This window comes from Camelus ferus, chromosome 21 (genome assembly GCF_009834535.1).
Source record: "Camelus ferus isolate YT-003-E chromosome 21, BCGSAC_Cfer_1.0, whole genome shotgun sequence".
NCBI classification, from domain to species: domain Eukaryota; kingdom Metazoa; phylum Chordata; class Mammalia; order Artiodactyla; family Camelidae; genus Camelus; species Camelus ferus.
In genome coordinates, this window is record NC_045716.1 from 28,491,091 (window position 1) to 28,510,189 (window position 19,099).

Genomic DNA, 19,099 nt, shown 5'->3' on the forward strand with positions numbered 1-19,099 from the left:
CCTTCCAGGGTGGGAAGGGGCGGGTGTGTGTGGGGAGCCCGGCAGGAAGCTGGTCCTCAGGTGCAGCTGGTGATGGGGTTCACGGGAGCCATCCTCCCTCCTCGACTGAGTGGCCGCCCTGCCGCGCTCGCGCCTGGGCGCAGCGTCACCCTGCTGAGGTGCAGACATGCTGTTTGGAGGACGACACTGACCTCTTGTCCAGTGTTTGGTTCGCTTTAAAAATATCATCTAAACAGGGGAGCTGGCTACACGGGGTTCACGTTGCTTGTTCTTGAGAAAAGCCGCGGGGGTCTTTGGCAGCGTAGGTGGTTAGGTTGGGAGCCGACGGCCTCTGTCCTGCGCCGGCCCAGGAGTGGTGTCAGTGGGCTGGGCACGGGGCAGCGCCCACCCTCTGGATGCAAGCCTTCTCCCCCCCCCCCCACCCCGTGCCCACCTTCCTCAGCCGTTCCTCCCTCTGCTTGCTTCTGTTTGGCCGCCGCAGGTGCAGGGTGGTCCTTCCGCTCTGTGTGGTGTGATTCTAGGTTCACAGAGGAGTTAGATCCTGAGCGTTAGACCCAGTGCCAGGCATTTGTAGATAAATTAGTCGACACCCTAGAAGGTGGAGCCTGTTTGAAATTCCAGCTGTGACCTCGGGATGGTGCCTCTCGAAGCCCTTCCCCGTCCACACTGAGCTCGTGTGAGCTTCTGTTTTTCCGCCTTCAGGTAAGTGAGCAGTAGGTGGCTGGGGCTCAGAAAGACACGCGAGTCCGAGCGTAGGCTCGGAGCACCGGCCCTTCCCTCCACGCCGTCCACGTTCCTGAGAAGTGATCCTACTTACTCGCCTCTTACTCTGAGTTCCAAAAGTCAAATCTGTGATTTGTTTTCTGTCCTTCGCTAAAGCCAGGAGGCCCGGCCCCACCCGCCCTCCCGGTGGTGACGTGGTCGCCCTCCTGGGGCTGCCGAGCCTCGCCTGACATTCGAGGAAATCGTGTGATTCAGGAGCCTGGCTGGGAGAGGCCACCCTCGAGAGGCAGGGTGTGCAAGTCACAGACAGGCCGGCCCTGGGCTTTCTGCTCTGCTCCAGGCCTTTGGCGAAGCCAGGCAGGGCTGGCTGCCTTCGTGGGGCCTCTTCTGTGCTTGGAGGCCAGAATGTAAATACCAGGACGTTTCAAAACAAATCTCATGAGAAGTCTTGAAACAGTGATGCCTGTGGTTGGCACAGGACTTACAGGCCGAGGAGACACAGCAGGAAGCCGCTGTCCCCCTTAGAGGATTTAACCCTCCCCCGACCATGCCCACCCCCGACGTCCTGTTTTCAGGGCCGTCCCTCACACCTTAACTTGCTTCCACATCAGGGTCGGAAGGGATCGTCTGGAAGGCGGCCGAGTTTCCAGGCCGAGTCGAGAGTTCTCTCGATTTGTGATCACAAGTGGAGTTTCCTTCTGCCTGAGGTTGAGGCCCTTTTAAATGGATGTTTGACAACACTAAGCCCTTTCACACACTTGGTCAGTCCTGCAGTGCCCAGGAGGCTGCTACACAGGCATTCTGGTTGGGACGCCGGCCCGCTGGGTGAGGGTGGAGCTGGAAGCCGAGAGCCTGCTGTGTGCTGCCCGCACCTTCCCTCTTCCCGGAGGGAGCTGGAGAGGGGCTGGTGGGCTCGCAGGTGGCTCTGGGAGACAGCTGGGGGTCCTGTCCCCTGCCTCTCCCCCGGGGGGAGGGAGCACTTGCCACCTCGCCGCCCTCTCCTCTCCCCATCGGTCAGCGTCCTGCCTGCCTGTCCCGTGTTGGCCTGGGCCTTGCTGATGTAGGGAGGGAAAGCGGGGTCTTCCCTCTTGGGGGCGCAGAGCCCTGGGCGGCTGTGTTTTCTCCCCTTGAAAAGTCCAAGCCGCGGGTCCCCAGAGGGCCCCCCGAGTGCCTTTGTGTGGCGCTGGCACTCGGCAGTGGGGCTCACCCGGGACCCTCCCTCTTTCAGAGGACTACCCCAATGGCACGTGGCTGGGGGACGAGAACAACCCCGAGATGCGGGTGCGCTGCGCCATCATCCCGTCTGACATGCTGCACATCAGCACCAACTGCCGCACGGCCGAGAAGATGGCGCTCACGCTGCTGGACTATCTCTTCCACCGCGAGGTGCAGGCCGTCTCCAACCTCTCGGGCCAGGGCAAGCACGGCAAAAAGCAGCTCGACCCCCTCACCATCTACGGCATCCGGTGTAAGTGTGCCGTGGGAGGCCCGGGGGGGGGGGGCTGCGGGCGGAGGGCGCCGGCCGCAGGACTGGCCACAGAGCCCGGGACGAGCTTCTGGACGGAGCATTTCCTTCGGTAAACGCTGCCCAGTGCCCTACCCGTGGGGGAGACGCCGCCGAGCGGGGCCTCCCGGACCCGGGCTGCCCCTGTCCTGGGGCCGCTCCCGAGGGCTGCACGGGGCAGGGCCGGAGCCTTCCCGGCCTCCCCTGCCCGTGGCCCTCTCCAGGGCTTCCCAGGGACGTGCAGGGCGCCGCCTGCTTCATCCCTTCCTGAGGCGGCGGGGTTCTGAGCCAACTCGCTGGTGGTGGTGGGCGATCTCGTAGTCCCGACCTTCATCCCCGGTGGGGCTGTGAGGGTGGGCGGTACACGCTGTGTCGTCTTGATGACACTTGGCGGGACCAGGCGCACCCATGCTCTCCCAGCAGCATGTGCTGGCCTGGCCTCACCCAGGGCTCGTTGACCGTCCAGCCTGCCTGACCGGGAGGGCTTTCAACGCGGCTTCAAATAAAAACGTGAAAGGAGGCTTGTGCCTATGAGACGCGAGGCTTCCCACAGGAGGTTAGGCTGTCACGTCTGAAGCCCTGGCTCCGGGGACCAGCCACAGCTGGCGTGACGTTTAAGTCTCGCTTAGCAACATGGAGAGAAAGTGAACTACCCAGAGCTCACCGTCTCGTGGTGGAGAAGGGGTGTCATCCTGCCACCGAGCACCTTGTCCCCCCCACAGGGCTCTCTGACGCTGAGCTGTGGGCCTCGGTCACTGGGCGCTGAGTGAGAGGGGTTGGCTTTTGGAAGCGTGTACGGAAGGACAGAGATGCAGTTCCCGTGTCTGTTTACACGGCGGTGCGGGCAGCTGGGTGGTCTTGGCGGCAGGCTGTCCTGACAGCTCCTGAGCAGAGGGGCCTGGGCCTGCTCCCAGCAGGCGCCTCGTCACCCTGGTCCCCCGGCTCTCGGCCGTGGGCGTCCTGACCCCCGTGTGTGTCATGGAGCCTGAGAATAATGGAGTAGCTGACATCAGCCTCGGGGCGGGGGGTGGAACAGCTCGAGGGGAAGAGGAGCCCGGGTGGGCTAACTTCCCCGGCTGAGCTCTCACGCCTTAGGCTTTGTGGGTCTGAGGGCCTCTGTTGTGAAGTCCCGGCTCTGGAAGCAGCAGAGGCACCGGTGCCGGGGGAGGTGCAGTGCGGGCAGAGCAGGCAGGCCCCTCTTGTTGGGGAGTCGGCCCCCGCCCGGCTCCCCTCCCCCGGGGGACGGGTGGCCTAGGGATGAGGGTCCTGCCTGGTGTCGCTCCTCAGGGGCTCTTGCCCGGTGCCGGTGGGGCACTGGGCTCCATCCCTGCTGCCCTTCCCTCGCGTGTTCCCGGGTGACTCAGAGTCCTGGGGCTGCCGTCACTGAGCACTGCCATTGGTTCCCCCCCTCACAGTCTGGGGCCCCGAATCTGAGACCCAGGTGTTGGCAGGGCCGCACTCCCTCCCGGGGGCTGGGGTGAGTCTCCCTTGCCTCTTCCAGGCAGCCCAGGGGAGTCCACCCTGCCCCCCGCCCCCCGCCGCGCGCGCCTGTGTGTGCCAGCTGTCCTCTCCCTGTGAGGAGGCCAGTCACACTCCCACGGGGCCTCAGCTCAGCTGAGTCACTCACGTATGCAAAGACCGTGTTTCCCAGGGAGGTCACATCCTGAGGTCCTGAGATGGACATGAACTTGGGGGGACACTTCGGAGTATCCAGGGCCTGGGCCCTTTAGAGCGGTGTGTTCAAGAGCTGTGCCTCCCACAGCCCCTCCGGGCCCTGCCCCTGTCTTTGGGGGGTCGAGGCACCAGTTTGGAGAGCTGGGGGAAGTCGCGGTCAGTGTGGAGGGAGGGCACCGTGAGAAATGGGGGGGGCCCACCGGTCACCTTGGAAGGGCCTAATGGCGACCCCTGGGTTCTTCTCCCCATGCTCCGGGTATGACACCCCTCCAGTGGGCTCCCCTGTGTGGGGACGGGCCAGCCTGGCCCTGAGGCCAGGGGCGCTGACGTGTGGTGCGTGGAGCGGCCAGGGCCATGCTGGCCCCCTCCCCCAGGAGCACGCCCTGGGTTGCCCCTCACTCGGGGGTGTTTTCCCAATCAAGCCGAGACTGTCACTTTAAGGAATGCTTCCCTTTCCCTTGTCCTGGAGGTCATGTTAGCAGTGGCCTGTTTTCCATTCCTTTGTGGCAGATAAGCCCCATGCCACCCACCGAGGACTGAGGTTACAAGCTCGCTGCCTGCTGCGTTTTGACTGGCCTTCTCCCACAGTGCGTCTCAGCCCCTCCGAGGGCCTCGTTGGAGAGCTGGGATCTGGCTTTAGGATGGAACCACCAGTGTCAGGGGTGGGCATTCTGGAGAGGGGAAGGCCATCGGCAGAGATGGGACCCCTCTCAGATATTTGCGGGGGGGTGGGGCGGGCAGCGCTCCAGGGAAGTAACTGGGAGCAGGCTCGGGCGGCTGCCTTTCTCGGGGGGGGGGGCGCGGGGCTTGCCCTCCCCAGGCCTCTGAGAGGCCCCAGTGGCTTGTCTGTGGCCGAGGTGAACTCTAGCTCCCCAGGGCCTGCGTGCGAGGCAGCCATGGTGGGGGCCCTGCTGTGGGAAGGCGAGCGAGCGACCCACCCCTCCTCCCCGGGCCCGAGCGGCCCCAGGCCGTGCCGGGCGCCCTCTGTTGTTGGGCAGAGGGAGGCACTCCCAGGGTTGGTGTGGCCCCTTCTCGGTGCGGGTGGGCGGCCTGAGTTTAAGGCTGGTTCTCACTCCTGACTGGTAATTCGGCTGGGAAGATAATGACATTCTTACTTTGTGAGGTTCTCTTAGGAGCATCAAGTGACTTGAGATAAGATGCCTCAAAAAGTGTGAAATACCAGTGAATTCAGAGTAATCTCATCTCTCACTGTAAGCGCTTCCCTCCTCCATTCACTTCGCTGAGGTTGCCCGGAACTGTCAGAAAAGATGGAGAGTGCATTTGAGAGGCCAGAGCAAACACCGGCTCTGGCCCGCGGTGCCTGCCCACAGGGTTTCCGACGCAGAGCGGGCCCGCCGTGGCCTCCCAGCCCCACGGCTCTTTCGGGGGAGGGGGACGTGGGTGCTGCTGATTCTTGAGTCAGTTTTTCTTGGCATCCATCGCGAGGGTATCTGCCATCCAGTTGGAGTCTTGAGTTGCTGCTGGAAGGAGCTATGTAATAAAATGTCTTAGAAGAATTTAAAAATGGGTAATGTAGAACTACACGAATGTATGTTTCTTCTTCGAAGGCCGTAAGCCAGGTTTTGAACTGGCAAATCGGCTTTTGCAAAGTTAACTTAAGTGTCAGTATTTTCACTCATTTCTCATATACGTGCACCCGCGTGTGCCTTGCACACGTCCTTCTGCGTTGCCGACAGGTTCTGGAAATTTGTATAACCTCATGCATCCCTGGAGGCATCCGGAAGGTGTTTCCCTTGGGTGGGAAGGCGAGAGGGGTCGGAGGGTGGTCTGCAGGGTGTCTGTCCGTGCTGGAGCTGGCACCTGATAAGATGGTTGGGTGCCACGCGCCACCACTTCTCTGCTGGTTGTTCGCTCCTGTGCAGCTGTGGTCAGCCACGGGCTTGTCCTGTGCCTGCGGCTACAGTCAGTATTCGGGTTCCCGGTGACTGGACACCTGCACTTCTCATAGCTGGGTTCTCCTTCCTGCGACTACAGTCTCTTGTCACCAAAGTTGGTAGCCAGCTGGAACTTTGTGAGTTCCCCTTGCGCTGAGAGCTGTGCAGGCATGTCGCCCTCCCTCAGTAAATGCTGACTGACTGACGCCTCTGACTTCTCGAGAAGACCTGAGAACCAGCAGAGACCTGCTTCTTCCTCTGTGTCTCCTTTTCTGCGGAAGGACAGAGGGGCAGAGACGGCCTAGGTTCTGCTCTCTGCTCCTGAAAATCCTGCTTCTCCTGAACCCAATTTTTTTTCTCTCTAGAGTATAGAAATTTTGGTTGTCATTCTGTTTAGAGTCAAAGATGTCCTAAGCATCAGCTCACAGAAAGTCGAGAAGTGTCTTTCCAGGACAGAAGAAACTTTGCTGACTGCAGTGCTTAAGAAAATAAGCGCTTCCTTTGCTTTGTTTGTTTCAGTGTCTCGGTCTCCATAGAGCAGGTTTTAGGGGTTGGGCACCCGTTTGTCTCTCAGCACATGGTCCAAACTTGGTGCTCTTAGTCAAAACAGGAAGTTTTTTAGCTCAATCTTTTTATTATTAAATTTTTGAATTTCATCCATTTATTTTCCCGTTAATCAGTGAAGCTTCATGACCAGTGAGAGAGGGGGTCACCCTGTTGAAAAGCATGTCTTGTGATTCCCACATTCCTGACCGTTACTTTCTGTTGATTCAGCACAAGGAGGAGTGAGAGGTGGTCCACTGAGAGGCAGTGGGCGGACAGGCAGGGGGGGGTCTCCGTCGGCCACCCACCCTGGTGGCCTCCCTGACCCCCGCCTCCTCCTTGGTGAGGGGTCTCGTAGGCTGGCGGGTCCCACATTGAGAGCTCAGTGTAATGTAGGGGCGACAGTGCGGGTGCCAGTGCTGAGCACGGGACAGACGCTGAAAGACTGCAGGACGGCTCTGCCCTCTGGGTCCCGTGGAGGTGACGCCCACTCAGCCGGGGGGCGGGGACTCCAGGGAGTAAGGATGATCTCTGCCTTTACGGCGTTTTATTCTGATTGAGGAGGCAGGGCTGATCAGCCGGCCCAGGCTTGGGTGGCGATGGAAGAGGGTCTCCAGGTAATCGTGATCACCTTTTCATCAGCAGTGTTCAAGCATCTCTTATGTGCCTGGATACTCTGGGTTCTTGGCCGACATGGGTGAGCAAAACAGAGGTCCCTGTGCTTGTGGGGGAAACAGCGTGAACCCAGTAGATACAGAAGTTCTGTAAAGTGTTAGAGGACCTGGATGGGGTGGAGGCGGGAGGCCCTGTAGGGTCAGACAGGCTGGCTGAGTGGAGTATTTCTGAGGTCATATTAGAGCCCAGACTTGGAGAAGGAAGGAAGCAGCCAGGCAGACACAAGCGAACCGAGGAGAACCGAGCTGGGCTGGTCAGACTGTGGGGACCCTTGGCTTCTTCCTCCACATCCGGGCATGAGGTGTCGCACGTGAAATTCGGGTGGGCGGTTGGAGCATGGAGCATCCAGCAAGCTTGTAAGGGCCTCGCCTCTAGCTTTTTGCCCCTCTCCGGCTGATGTGGGCAGTCAGATCAGACAGTTGGGAAAATAAATAGCGGAGAGCGTTGGTCACACGTAGCAGCCTCGGCTGAGGGGTCTCCCGGCCCCATCGCGCTGCCTGCTCGTGCCCCACCAGCCTCATGGAGCCTCCTGCCCTGTGTCCTGCAGGTCATCTCTTCTATAAGTTTGGAATCACGGAATCTGACTGGTATCGAATCAAACAGAGCATCGACTCTAAGTGTCGGACGGCTTGGCGGCGGAAACAGCGGGGCCAGAGCCTGGCCGTCAAGAGCTTCTCCAGGAGAACCCCGTCCTCCTCCTCCTATGGAGCCGCAGGTGCGCGGTGTGGGGCGGCTGGGTGGTGCCCCGTGGGGCTCTGGATGGGCGGGGAGGCCAGCGTGGTTCTGTGCGTGCGTGGCCCCCGAGGTGCCCAGCCCCCGAGGTGCCCGGTGGGAGTTTCCCAGGGGGAGGGGGGTGCCCTGGGCTCCGGGGCAGGAGGAGGGGCTGGGCAGGACCTCCGGGAGCACCGCTTCACCGCCCCGGCACGGGCGCGCTGTCGTCGTCCCGCCCGCGTGGCGTCCGCGGTGACGCTGCTTACTGTGCGGGGGCAGGGCCTCCGCTGTGCTCATGTCAAGGTAGCGGGGAACTCTTAGACTTTTCTTTCAGGTGTTGAAAGGAGGGGTTGTTTTTCCTGGAAAAGTTCACCAGGAGCGACAGTAAGTCCAGCATTGCTTGTCACCCAAGACGTCTCCAGATATTTTCACGGAAACAGTTTTCAACTTTGGCAGAGACTTCCTGGCAGCAGCTCTCAGACCTGAGCCCTGACCACAGTCGGGGCCGGGATCAGGGGCGGCAACAGGCAGTGGGGGCCGGAACTCTGGTTCTGGAAGCAAACTGGGTCACCTGGAGTCCGCACAGGGCCTCGTTCTTTCTGAGCCAGACCTCAGGAAGCGGTTTTCCTCGGCGGTTTGGTGGTTGTCAGATACTTGCCTTGCCCTGCCCTGACTGCCCTGAGGTGGCCGGTCTCGTGGGCCTGAGCACGGCCTCTGGGGGTGGCCTGCACTGAAGGGTCTGTCGGCGAGGAGTCTGGGCCTTCCTCTCACCATTGGGAGTTGCGTGTGGGAACTTAGGTGGCAGTCGGCGGTCTGCTGGGGGCGGCCCTGCGGTCCTGAGAGGGTAGGCAGAGGCCAGCGCGGACCGGTCTGTCGTCCCCTCCCGCGGCCGCACGGCAGCACTCGGTGCACATCCCGTCTCTGGAGGCGCCGGGACACGTGCGGAGCAGGGCTTCTCCCAGCTGGCCTGCGGGCGGGCCCCTCGGAGCCTCGTAGAGTCAGATCTGGTTGAGTACATCGGGGCGGGGGCCTGCACCTGCGTGAGGCCCCGAGCTGGTCTGGAGCCCGTGTGAGCAGCGAGGGCATTGGGTCCCGAGGTGGTGGCTGGGCTGCTGGGCCGGCCACCTGGATGGAACCCCCTCTGGCCCCGTGGCTGGAGACTCGGGTCTGATCTCCCAAGCGTCACAGCTGGCGACGCCCCGTTTCTCTCCTCTCGTGCATTACTGTTTGTTTCTCTTCGGTTGTTAGCGTCTTCAGCTGCACGACAGTAATTTAGTTTAATGATAGCTGTGTGTCTTCAGTGACTCTTTTCTTTGTTTATAAACATGTCAGTGTTTCTCCCAAGACGCTGTGGGTTTGAGCAGCTCTCAGGGCTGCCGCTGGCCTTGCGGGCGGTGAGCAGCCACCGGGAGGACATCTCCAGGGCTGAGGCTGGGCAGGCTCCGTGTCTCTGACGGGTCCTTTGGAAGGACTCTGTCCGGAGCCCTGTCAGCGGGCCGGCCCCAGGCGGCTTTGGAAGATCCACGAGCAGTGGGCACGTGCCCAGAGGGGCCCTGCTAGTCCTTCTCTCGGTATGTAGGTGGCACCATGTGGTGCGTGGCTGCCTGCCCCGGGGTCTCCGCGCCCAGGACACAGCGTGGTGGGTGGGGAGGGGTGGGATTCATGGTGAGGCTTTTTAGGAAGCTCTGGCAGGAGATGGCTCCATCGGTTCCCTGGGCCTTTAGAGGTAGGTGTCTGGGGAGGATGGGGAGTCCTGGGCACCGTGCTGACGGGGGCTGCTTCTCGGGTGTTGGAACCGAGGAGTTTTGAGAGAAACACAGAACACATTCTTCTCTTATCAACATTTTTGGAGAACGTTGCTTTGTAACTTTTGGTTGATTTGCCGTTTCTCTGTTTGAATGCACTGCGTACTTGGCTAAAACTCAGTAAAGCACACGCGGTGGTCTGTCAAGTGGACTCCTGGGGTCTCGTCCTCCTCTCTGTGCTCACGGCTGTTCTGGCGACAGGCTCCTCAGGAACGTGTCAGCTAAGCCAGGAGTCTGTCAGCTTGGAAGCGGCAGTAGCTCCACTGGGGTTGTCCTCTCCTGAATGATCAGCAGACAGAAAGGGCACTTCCCAGTCAACGCTCTAAGTGAGATTCTGGGCCGAGACTGGTCTGTTTAAGTCTGAGTTAGTTCTGCCAGTTTGAACACAAACCATAAAATCACTAGTTTCAAGGGACTTTAAAAAATCAACTTCATTAAAATGCTTCTTTTTCACACTCCTTGCTGGCCGCACTGTGTCAGCCTTTGTGTGTGCCGGCGTGTGAGGCAGCCGCGTTGGCTGCGTGAAACGCCTTGGGCACGTTCCCTACAGCCCCCCTGGGGCCCAGGAGCACTCACGTGCCCAGCGCTTCGCGGTTGCAGGGGACACCTGCTGACCGCGTGCCGCTGTGCTGCGTCTCCCTGGACACAGAGTGGAGCTGCCCGGTGCGGGTAGGGCCCAAGGGGGCAGCCTGTCCTGTGTCACTGCTGGGGGCCACGGTCTGGGCCACGCTCGATGCGGCCCCTGTCCGCGTCACTGGCTGCAGCTCTTGAATGATTCTGATCACGAGCAAGGCAAGTGACCGAGGCAGTTTTTGCACTGGGCTTTGATGTCAGTGTAAATTGTGAAACGTGAATTTATTTATTTATTTATTATTTTTTAATTTTTTTAATTTTGTTTTTGAGGGGTAATTAGGTTTATCTGGTTTTCAGCGGAGGTACAGGGGATTGAACCCAAGGCCTTCTGCGTGCTGAGCACGGGCTCTACCACCGAGCTAACCCTCCCCCCAGAGCGTGAGCTTAGGCTGGTCTTCACGTGAGGGGTTACAGGGAGTTACTGACTACGCGGTAAATTCAGTGACTTAAATTCGAGGTTTCTGACGTGTTACAGGTGCTAACGCTTTAATGTTGTTGTGTTAGTTATTTAAAAGGTATTTAGTGGAATCTACCCCATGTCAGTTGGCCCCATTGAGCTATCAAAAAACACACGAGAAGCCTTTTCTTCAATGATCACACAGTTTACATCTTTCTTTTTCCTCCTTCCGTTTCTATCAGTGTTCCGCTTTTCTCACAGAAGGTCATTCTGATGCAGTATGTTTTTATCTTTAGAAGTTTTTTTATTAAACCATCATCTATTGCAATAAAAATACGAACATACATTGAAAATGAAAAAAATTTTTTGAGTCCTTAATGTTGTGTTTAATAAAATTCTTCTGACTGAGATAATGTTACAATCAAAACGAATACACAACACATCAAAACAAATGTATCTCGTTTTGTGAACTTGCTGGAAATGGGTCTGTGAGTGAGTGGGTGGGGCTCGCTTCCCTGGTTGAATTATCGGCGCGCGCACTGCCTTCTGCTGCCTGACGGGGTTTGGCCTCGACTCCGTCCTGTCTCCCATTGGCTGTGACGTCTGAGGAGCCTCCCTGCACAGCGGTCGGGATGCATGTTTGTGGCTGCCCCGTGGACGTGGCTGTGTAGGTTAGCGCTCTCAGCCATCAGACAGCTGCTGCCAGCGATCCCTGCACAGCGCGAGTCTGGGGGCGAAGACGGGCCTTTCCTCTGCGTGGGAATCGGGGCTGGGGGAGAGGAAGCCAGACGTGGACAGAGGGCTGAGCCCCGGGTGCATTTCTCCGCAGAGACCATGATGAGCACGCCGCCACCCGCCAGCGAGATGCAGCAGCCCCCGCCACAGGCCCTGCACTACGCGCTGGCCAACGCCCAGCAGGTCCAGATCCACCAGATCGGAGAGGATGGGCAGGTCCAAGTAGTACGTACCCTCTGCCGGCGGGCTGGGAGGGCGGGCCGGGACGCGGGAGCGGCAGGGCCCTGAGGGCTCCCCCTGTGGTCTGGGCCGCACCGGAAGCTTGGGATGGGGTCAGGTGCCATTTCAGAGTGGAAGGAGTTAGGGGTGGCCTCGCACGTCTCAGGATGTCTCTGCCGGCCCCTGGGGGCTCCCCTGTGTGTGCTGCACCCGCGGCTGCTCTCAGGCCACTTGAGCGTCCCTGTATCTGCCTGTCCTCCTGGGAGACATGGTGGGCGCATGAGAGGTGTTTTCTCAGTTCGGGAGCACAGGCCCCCTTTACCCAGCGGGGAAGTAATTTCGCCCCAGGGCCATTGGAGAGAGCCGGTGGCCATCGTCACTGGAGCGTGCCCTGGCTGTGCAATGTGCCCTTGGCCCCAACGGGCCCTCAGCAGATGGCGAGCCCTCCCAGTCTGCCTCCCCGGCCCTGTGCAGTGCCGGCCCTTCATGGGTGCGGTGGCCCGGGAGAGCGGGGCCCGAACTTCTGGGGAGCCTCCTCGCCGGGTCCCTCCCTGCCGGCTGCCTCCTGGAAGCCTGGTTCCCACCCCAGGCGGCCTTGGTTTGATGCTGCGCTCAGCACACTGTCTGCAGAGGGAGGGCCTCCGGACAGTGGTGAGGGGCACTTTGAAGGGTTCTTCTTCTTCCTGGGGACATGGCGCAGTTGTAAACAGTGAGGTCTCTGTTTAACTGACAGTCACAGAGGCTGTCGCCTTTGCCTCCCTAGGGAGGAAGTTCTTTGAAAGAAGTCCAGGACAGGTGAGTTGGATGCAGGGGCCACCTAGACCTGGTAAAATGAAGGCCGCAGAAAGTTGTCCAGTGGTTTATTTTAAGGTCCATTTTGATGAAGGTGGAATTTTAAACAAGATAATGGATATTCATTTCACTCATCTAAGTTGACATTTACAGGAACTAATTGTCTGCCTGAGTCTACAAAGACAAATGCATTTGAGTTAGATGCTTTGAAGCCACGTTTATTAATGTTTACTGCGGCTGTTTAAATAGTCACATCCATCTCTGATTTAAAAGCAGTTGGCTGACGTGTTTTCTGCGTAGATACAGGCACCCCCTGTCACGCGCTGCTGCGTGGCCTCACGCCCCGAGCGTGCAGACGCCACCTGACAGTCTGGGGGGTTCTGGTCCCTTCAGGTTGATAATATCACTTTTAAAAAGGTGTCATTTTAGTTTCTGGAAAGTTCTGATTTCCTCTCTTTCCTGTATGTCCACCTCATTCTTAAATTTGCTTCTTTAATAATGTTCGCAGATCCAGCAGGTTTCTCCTAGGCCCCACTTCCCCTTTAAGAACTAGGCAGGGCTTCCCTTCGTACACTGGAAGTTTGATTTCCAGCGGCTGGTTAATAAGCCCACACTGCACCCCTGCAATGCCGCGCCCCGGACTCAGCTGTCTTTCCTTGGACTGTGAGTGGACAGTCAGGAGCCACACTTCCGAGGGTGTTTCTTGTTTGCTCTGGTCTCGATTTTCCTCTGATGCTTCTTGGTGTCTTCTCTTCCTGCGGATCCCACAGGGCCACCTGCACATCGCCCAGGTGCCTCAGGGGGAGCAGGTGCAGATCACGCAGGACAGCGAGGTGAGTCTGGGCCCCTGGCTCCTGCACCCGCGCCCGGTCACACGAGGTGGGCACCACCTGACTCTCGTTGCCGGGCGCAGGCTCCAGGCCGCACCTGCCCTCCGCAGCTGCCTCCCTTGCTGCCCTGAGGCCCCGACCCTGGCTGTGGGGAGTCCTGCTCCTGGCTGAACTGCCCTGTGATCGCCCCGCTCCCCTGCTCCCTGACTGAGATGCGGGCCTGCGCCCCCAGCGGGGTTCCCGCCCCTGGGGTGGGAGGAGCACCGGGCGGGCCCGGCCCTGGAACTGCGGCCTCACCTCCCCAGCCTCACTTCTCGGCGCCAGCTGGGACCAGTGCCCGTCGTGCGGGAGGTTGGGGCTCTGTGGAACCGGCACGTGCAGGTCCTGGGAGCTTCTGGGGCAGCTCTCTGTGGCTCTGTCCCGGCCGCCTGCAGTCCTCACTGACGTTACTGCCCGTGGGGACGCACACAGGGTCCTCCCCGGCCCATGCACTGCCAGGTGTGCAAGTCTTCCCAGCCGTGCCGTGTGGGGCCCGGGCCTGCTCCCGGGTGGGGAGCGGTGTGGGCGGGCCTCATGCCGGCCTGCCTGGGGCTGTGGTTCGTGGGTCTCAGGTGTCCCCAAGTGAGCAGTGAGGGGCAGGTGAGGCGTCAGTGGAGAGCCCTCTGGGGAAGTGCTGGACACCTTACAAGGCCAGGCAGTGGGAGGCCACTGGAGGGGCACACATCCAGCCAGAGCGCTTAACTCGCTGGGGGCCACTTGAAAGGAGGAAAGTTGATGTGGCAGGAAAAGGAGAAGTCAGTGTGCACCCACTTTTACACTGCTGCTGCTAAAAAATCTTGAATTTCAGTTTTTCAGCATCAACGTCGCTTTCCTTTTCAGTTTTCATAGTTGAGTCCCTCCTCTGTGTAAGCCAGTGTCCTTGCTTCCTGCAGGAACTGAGTACAGTGAATTAGAAGAAGTTGCTGATAGCACAGTGATCACTTTGGAAAGAAAGTTACTATACACAGTAGGCCTTCTTATCACAGGAAGACCTTACCTTGTTCGTTTAAAAACTAGGTAATTATTGTGTCAAAATGAGGATATCTGTAAAGAGACAGTTAGCAGACCCTACCGGACTTAAAACAAGAGTTATTCTTTTTTAAACAAATAAAAATGAGTTTCCAGCTGGTGGGATCCCAGTAGGCCTGTGGCCTGGCTAACTGCAGTGTACCGTCACCGGGGTTGGTGCCCTGTCATGTGTCAGGTGTCCCCGCCAGGGAAGCTGGCCGGTGGGGCTCCGGGCCTCTCTGGGCTGCTTTTGATTCTTTTTGTGAGTCTAACATTGTTTTAAAAGGAAAAAAATGAAGTTTTCATTTGAGGTCAAGGTGGAGGGATGGGTACAGTGTTTTTTCTTTTTAAAATTGACTTGTTTTGTGTGTTTTTACAAGAAGAGCAGTGCCCGTGAACTCAGCTGCAGTGTTTAGTTCTGGGGTCTTGATCACTAGAGGAGCCTCAGTCTTTGCAAAATGGACATCACTGGTTCCACTGGTTTTCACAGCTGGCGTGGGGACGTTCATTTTGTCTTGAAGTCATAGTCCTTGATCACTCCTTTTCTCATCCACCTCGTAGGGCAACCTGCAGATCCACCACGTGGGACAGGATGGTCAGGTAGGTGCTCCCCAGGGCCCCGAGGCCTGGCGTCACCGCGGGGAGGGAGCGGGACTGGGAGGTGGTGCAGCATCCGCCCCGGGAAGCACCACTTTTCTCCTGGGGCCTCAGGGGCCCTGGAGGACTGGGCGTGGACGGCAGGGCTCCGGGCTGCTGTGCAGCCGTGTGCTAGGGTGAGGTAGGTCTTGTTCGCGTACGTCACTGTCACACTGCAACCACTGCCCTCTTTTCTGGTCTGATCAAAAAGAGTAACGGAAACCCTCACGGAGCTCGCCTGTGTGAATCGTCTGCAAAGTGAAGCCCTGACCGAGGCATTCTCGGGAGTGATCTGCTTTCTCAGATGGAGTGAAACTGCTGATGACCTCGAGGATTTATGTTTCCGTGTCCTCTTGAAGGGTTTCTGTTAAAGAGATGTTTGTGACCTCTGAGTAATTAGGGAAGAGATGCTGGAGGGTCTTCCTTTTTGGTAAAGCTAACTTACGAACCATAAACATGGAGCTCGCTTACTCTCAAGACACTAGCACTCCTTGTTCGCAGAACTGGTGCGCGCCCCGTGTCCTCGACGAGGGCCTGTCTGCCTCAAGCGGGCTGTGTCCCTGGGCGCAGAGCTGAAGCATGGCCGCGCCCCGTATCTCCTTCTGAGCCCTCGGAGCGCCTTGGGGCCAGCGCGACCTTCATTTAAGTTGAAGTTTCTTAGTTTGAAAGTTTCGTCTACGTACACATGAGGTCTTAATCAGAGTCCTGAAGCAGAATTAATACCTAACAAGAACGTAGCTGCCTCGGAAAGGAGCCAGACAGCCAAAGAAATGCGTCATTTAGAAGACGCACCCTGCTCTCTCTCGCTGGGCCGCCTCCGTGGGAGGGTGTTGCTGGAGGCCATCTCGCAGGTTTTCTGTCTCCGGGCAGGAGGGGCAGGGTCGTGTCAGCCGTTCATCTCTTTGTTTCTGACGGTTTGGTGGTTTGTGTTTCTACTGGGAGTGAGATTTTACCCTCAGTGTCAGATGTCGCTGGACTTTGATTCAGGAGAAAAGGACGTGTGTTACTTTGATTTTCCCTTTGTTTCTGTCGCTGTGCTGGAGAAAAATTCCACTTGGGATTTTTGAAATATAATCGGGTCTGTATATTACATTAGTTTTGTGTTCTGTGTCTGATCACAGGCACCTCATCCCAGAGAAGCCGGCCCACGTGGGCCGGTGGGGCAGGAGCGCGAGCTCCAGCCCCCGTGCCAGCTCAGCAGGGACCCCGGAAGCCCCCAGGCCAGAGCCTGCTCCGCGCTCCCCGCCCCTCCCCCCCACTGACAGCCCTCCGGCCCCAGGGCCTGTTCCCCCCAACCCCCGCCTGCCCCAGGCCTCACCCCCCTCGCTCCCGCCCCTTTCTCAGCTGCCTCAGCACAGAATACGTGCGTCTCCCCTCTGGGCGCCTTCTGTCCCCTGAGTGGGAACTCACTGACCACTGGCTGATTTTGGCTGTAGGATCTCACGCTGCCTGCCTGCCGCCGCCGCCGGGTCCCCCCTGCCGGCCCCCTGGGGGCTCCTGTCAGAGACGGGGCTCAGGTGAAGGCTCAGGTGAAGGCGGGACTCGCAGGGAGTTTCCATCCCTAAAGGAAACTCTGCTTTCAGATTTAAAGCAGCAGTATGTCTTCCGAGGAAACTGCTTTCTCCTGGTAAATCTGTTTAGCTCATCTTTTCTTATTTCCCATTTGTGGAAATTCTTCTCTCTTCTTTTGCCTGTCCTATTTCCTGTTAAGTTAGCCTGCTCATAACAGCTTCATTTTCTAAGTTGACCCAATGTTTGCAAGACAGAATGATGTTGCACCAGACACAGGACCCCCAGTGGCCTCGATGTCCCTGCAGAGCAGACGGAGAGCATCGCGGGGCTGGAATGGGAGCCTCCCACCCCTGTCTCTCTTGGCCTATGAGAGGATGTGCCCAAAGGCTCCCACCCCTCGGGCCAGACGTGGCCTCCATCTTCCCGGCAGGACGGTTGCAGTGCAGGTGGGGGAAGAGGTGCCCATGGCCTCCTCGACTCTGGGGCAGAGGGGCCCCTGAGTTAGCAAGGCCTGCGGAGAAGCTGGGGTGTCACTGCTCTCTGAATTCAGCCCCCCACCCGCTGTCTCATCAGCTTCATGTTGATTCCCGGTCTGCAGGGTTCAGCGTTACTAAGGATGGTCACACGGCTGTGCCACTGTCTCCCTGCTCAGTGTCTCTGTGAGCAAACGGGCTGGTGTGGGGTGGGGTGCCTCCACAGGTAGTCCAGGGGCTTGTGGAGTCTGAATGGAGAACGGGCCTTAAGGAGGAAATCTGGTCAGCAGCAGGGAGACCTGGGACTCCCAGCAGAGGTGGCCTGTCCCAATTGGGAATCACAGAATGAGAGCGGGACGTTCAGACAGGGGTGTGTAAACGTGCCAGGTGTGTACGGTGCGTTCTCGTCTGAGGGTTTCAGTTTTCCAAGGTGGTGTTCAGTGTGGTGCAGGTTTTAATTTGGCATGCGTTCCCAGAAGTGTCTGAAGAATGAAGACAGAAGGCCCTCCAGTATTGAGAGCCATGGGATTGCATTCTGCAGGGATGGAGGAGCTGACTTGGGGTGCGTGTCAAGTGAGACGTGATGGCCTTTCCTGTGAGGCCACGGGGACTCACCCATGGGTGATGTGGCTCTCAGGCGGGAGGCCCCTGGGGTGTGGCCACCCTGCCTACTGCCTGGGCCTCTGCTCTGGGCATCACCCTGCTCCTTGCCGTGGGGCTGTGGACCGGGGTCGCCTGGCCCTGAGCTGCCCCACGTGCAGTCAGTGTGCGGGGCAGACGCCACCCGGCTGGCGAGCATGAGGCTGTGTGTGTGGCTGGATGGCGGCTGTGTCCGCGGGGAGAAGAAGACCAGGTCCCTCCCCACTCGGGGACGTGGGCCACAGCCACGCACGGAGCCGGCAGGGACTCGGCGTCCCTTTCTGGAGCCAGACGTGCACTCACTCCCACGTCCTGGCCCCTCCTGTGGTGTTTCCTTTGAGGACATGAGATGCGTTCAGGGACCAGGTGAGGTAACTCCCGTTTCCACGCGTGGACAGTGGGCGCCAGCTCTTCTGGGCTCGTGCGGGGATGTCAAGTCCACATGGATGCAGACCCCGACTCTCACTGACTCCTGAAGCCCTAGGACCGCATCCTTACTGCTGATGTCACCCACAGGGCTGCACAGCCACTGTCACCTCCACTCACGTCACCGCCACTGCCGCCATCACCACCAAGGGATCAGGTTTTGGTTTTCGGGAGCTGTGCTCCACCCCGTGCTCTGCCGTTTTCTGTGGGGACTGCAGTGGCGTGCCCCTCTGCCCAGCTCGTAGGAGGCTTTGCTGGGGGGAAGGTAACCAGCTGGGAAGTGTGTGAGGAGAGCAGGGCCGGGTCTGTGGGCTGCTGCTTGCCCGTTGCCCTGTGCCCCGGAGGCACCGGGGCTGGCATGGAGCCGGGGGTGCCCAGGCCCGGCCAAGCGGGTGTGGTGAGGTGTCAGGCTCGCCGGGCACCTCTCTGTCACAAGGCAGTGTCATATCTGTTGGAACTTTCAAATCTGGGTCAATTTTTTCCTCTGTATTTGGGAGATTTGCAGCCATGTGGGAAATCTTTAAAGACTGGAGCTTTAGTCATGCTGTTTATTCTGTGGATCTGGAAACTGCTTAGTACTGTTTCAACTAGACGAGCATTTTGGTAGATTTTTATTTTTATTTCTTTACAGCTGTAGCTAATGTTATCTAAGATGTGTCTGGAAAATGGCAGGACACTCGGAACCCTGGGAGGTGTGTGTTCTGGTAAAGCTCGTCTCTGTGATGACGAGTGTACCGGGTGCGCACACTCACGCACGCATACACGCACACACACGCTTCGCGGGTATTAAACAAAGGCAGCCTGGTGACACATCCAGGTCACTGTCTTCTTGCACTTGAGGTAACTTCCCTGAGACTGTCAGCGTGTGACTGAGCAGCTTTGGCATTCTTGAGACTTCTGAACCTCTCTCCACTTCTTTGGCAGTTGTGTCTTTCCTTATACTTTGCTTAAAAGTAAATTTCAGTAGCTTACAGAATTTTTTCCATAAAATGAGGCTTATAAACCCAGCTGGAAAAAAGATTAGAAGAGGTGGGGAGTACCCAACATTTTACGTGCAGGAGTGTTTTGGTGAGGATGAGAAGAAGAGCGTGTATAGTGTGCGTATGTGATGTGTGCGCGCGTGTGTGTGGTGTCCGTGGTGTGCGCGTGCGGGTGGTGTGTAGGGTGCCTTTATCGGTAGCAGCGGAGCGGTCTCTGCCGCTCCCAGGGGCCCTAGTCCACTTTGGATGG

The 19,099-nt window shown here is 58.6% G+C and overlaps 1 protein-coding gene across 6 annotated transcripts in view; it reads left to right on the top strand.

The window, feature by feature from the left end:
- Positions 1-19,099, top strand: part of BANP (BTG3 associated nuclear protein) — a 75,181-nt gene that overhangs the window by 46,409 nt on the left and 9,673 nt on the right. For 3 of the 6 annotated variants that reach the window (XM_032464526.1, XM_032464530.1, XM_032464527.1), the window contains 5 exons: positions 1,952-2,191; positions 7,562-7,729; positions 11,390-11,520; positions 13,068-13,139; positions 14,745-14,783. In XM_032464526.1, coding sequence (XP_032320417.1) covers positions 1,952-2,191; positions 7,562-7,729; positions 11,390-11,520; positions 13,068-13,139; positions 14,745-14,783 — 650 coding nt within the window. The remainder of the gene's footprint in view (positions 1-1,951; positions 2,192-7,561; positions 7,730-11,389; positions 11,521-13,067; positions 13,140-14,744; positions 14,784-19,099) is intronic. The other 3 variants (XM_032464528.1, XM_032464531.1, XM_032464529.1) reach the window with 2 other exon arrangements.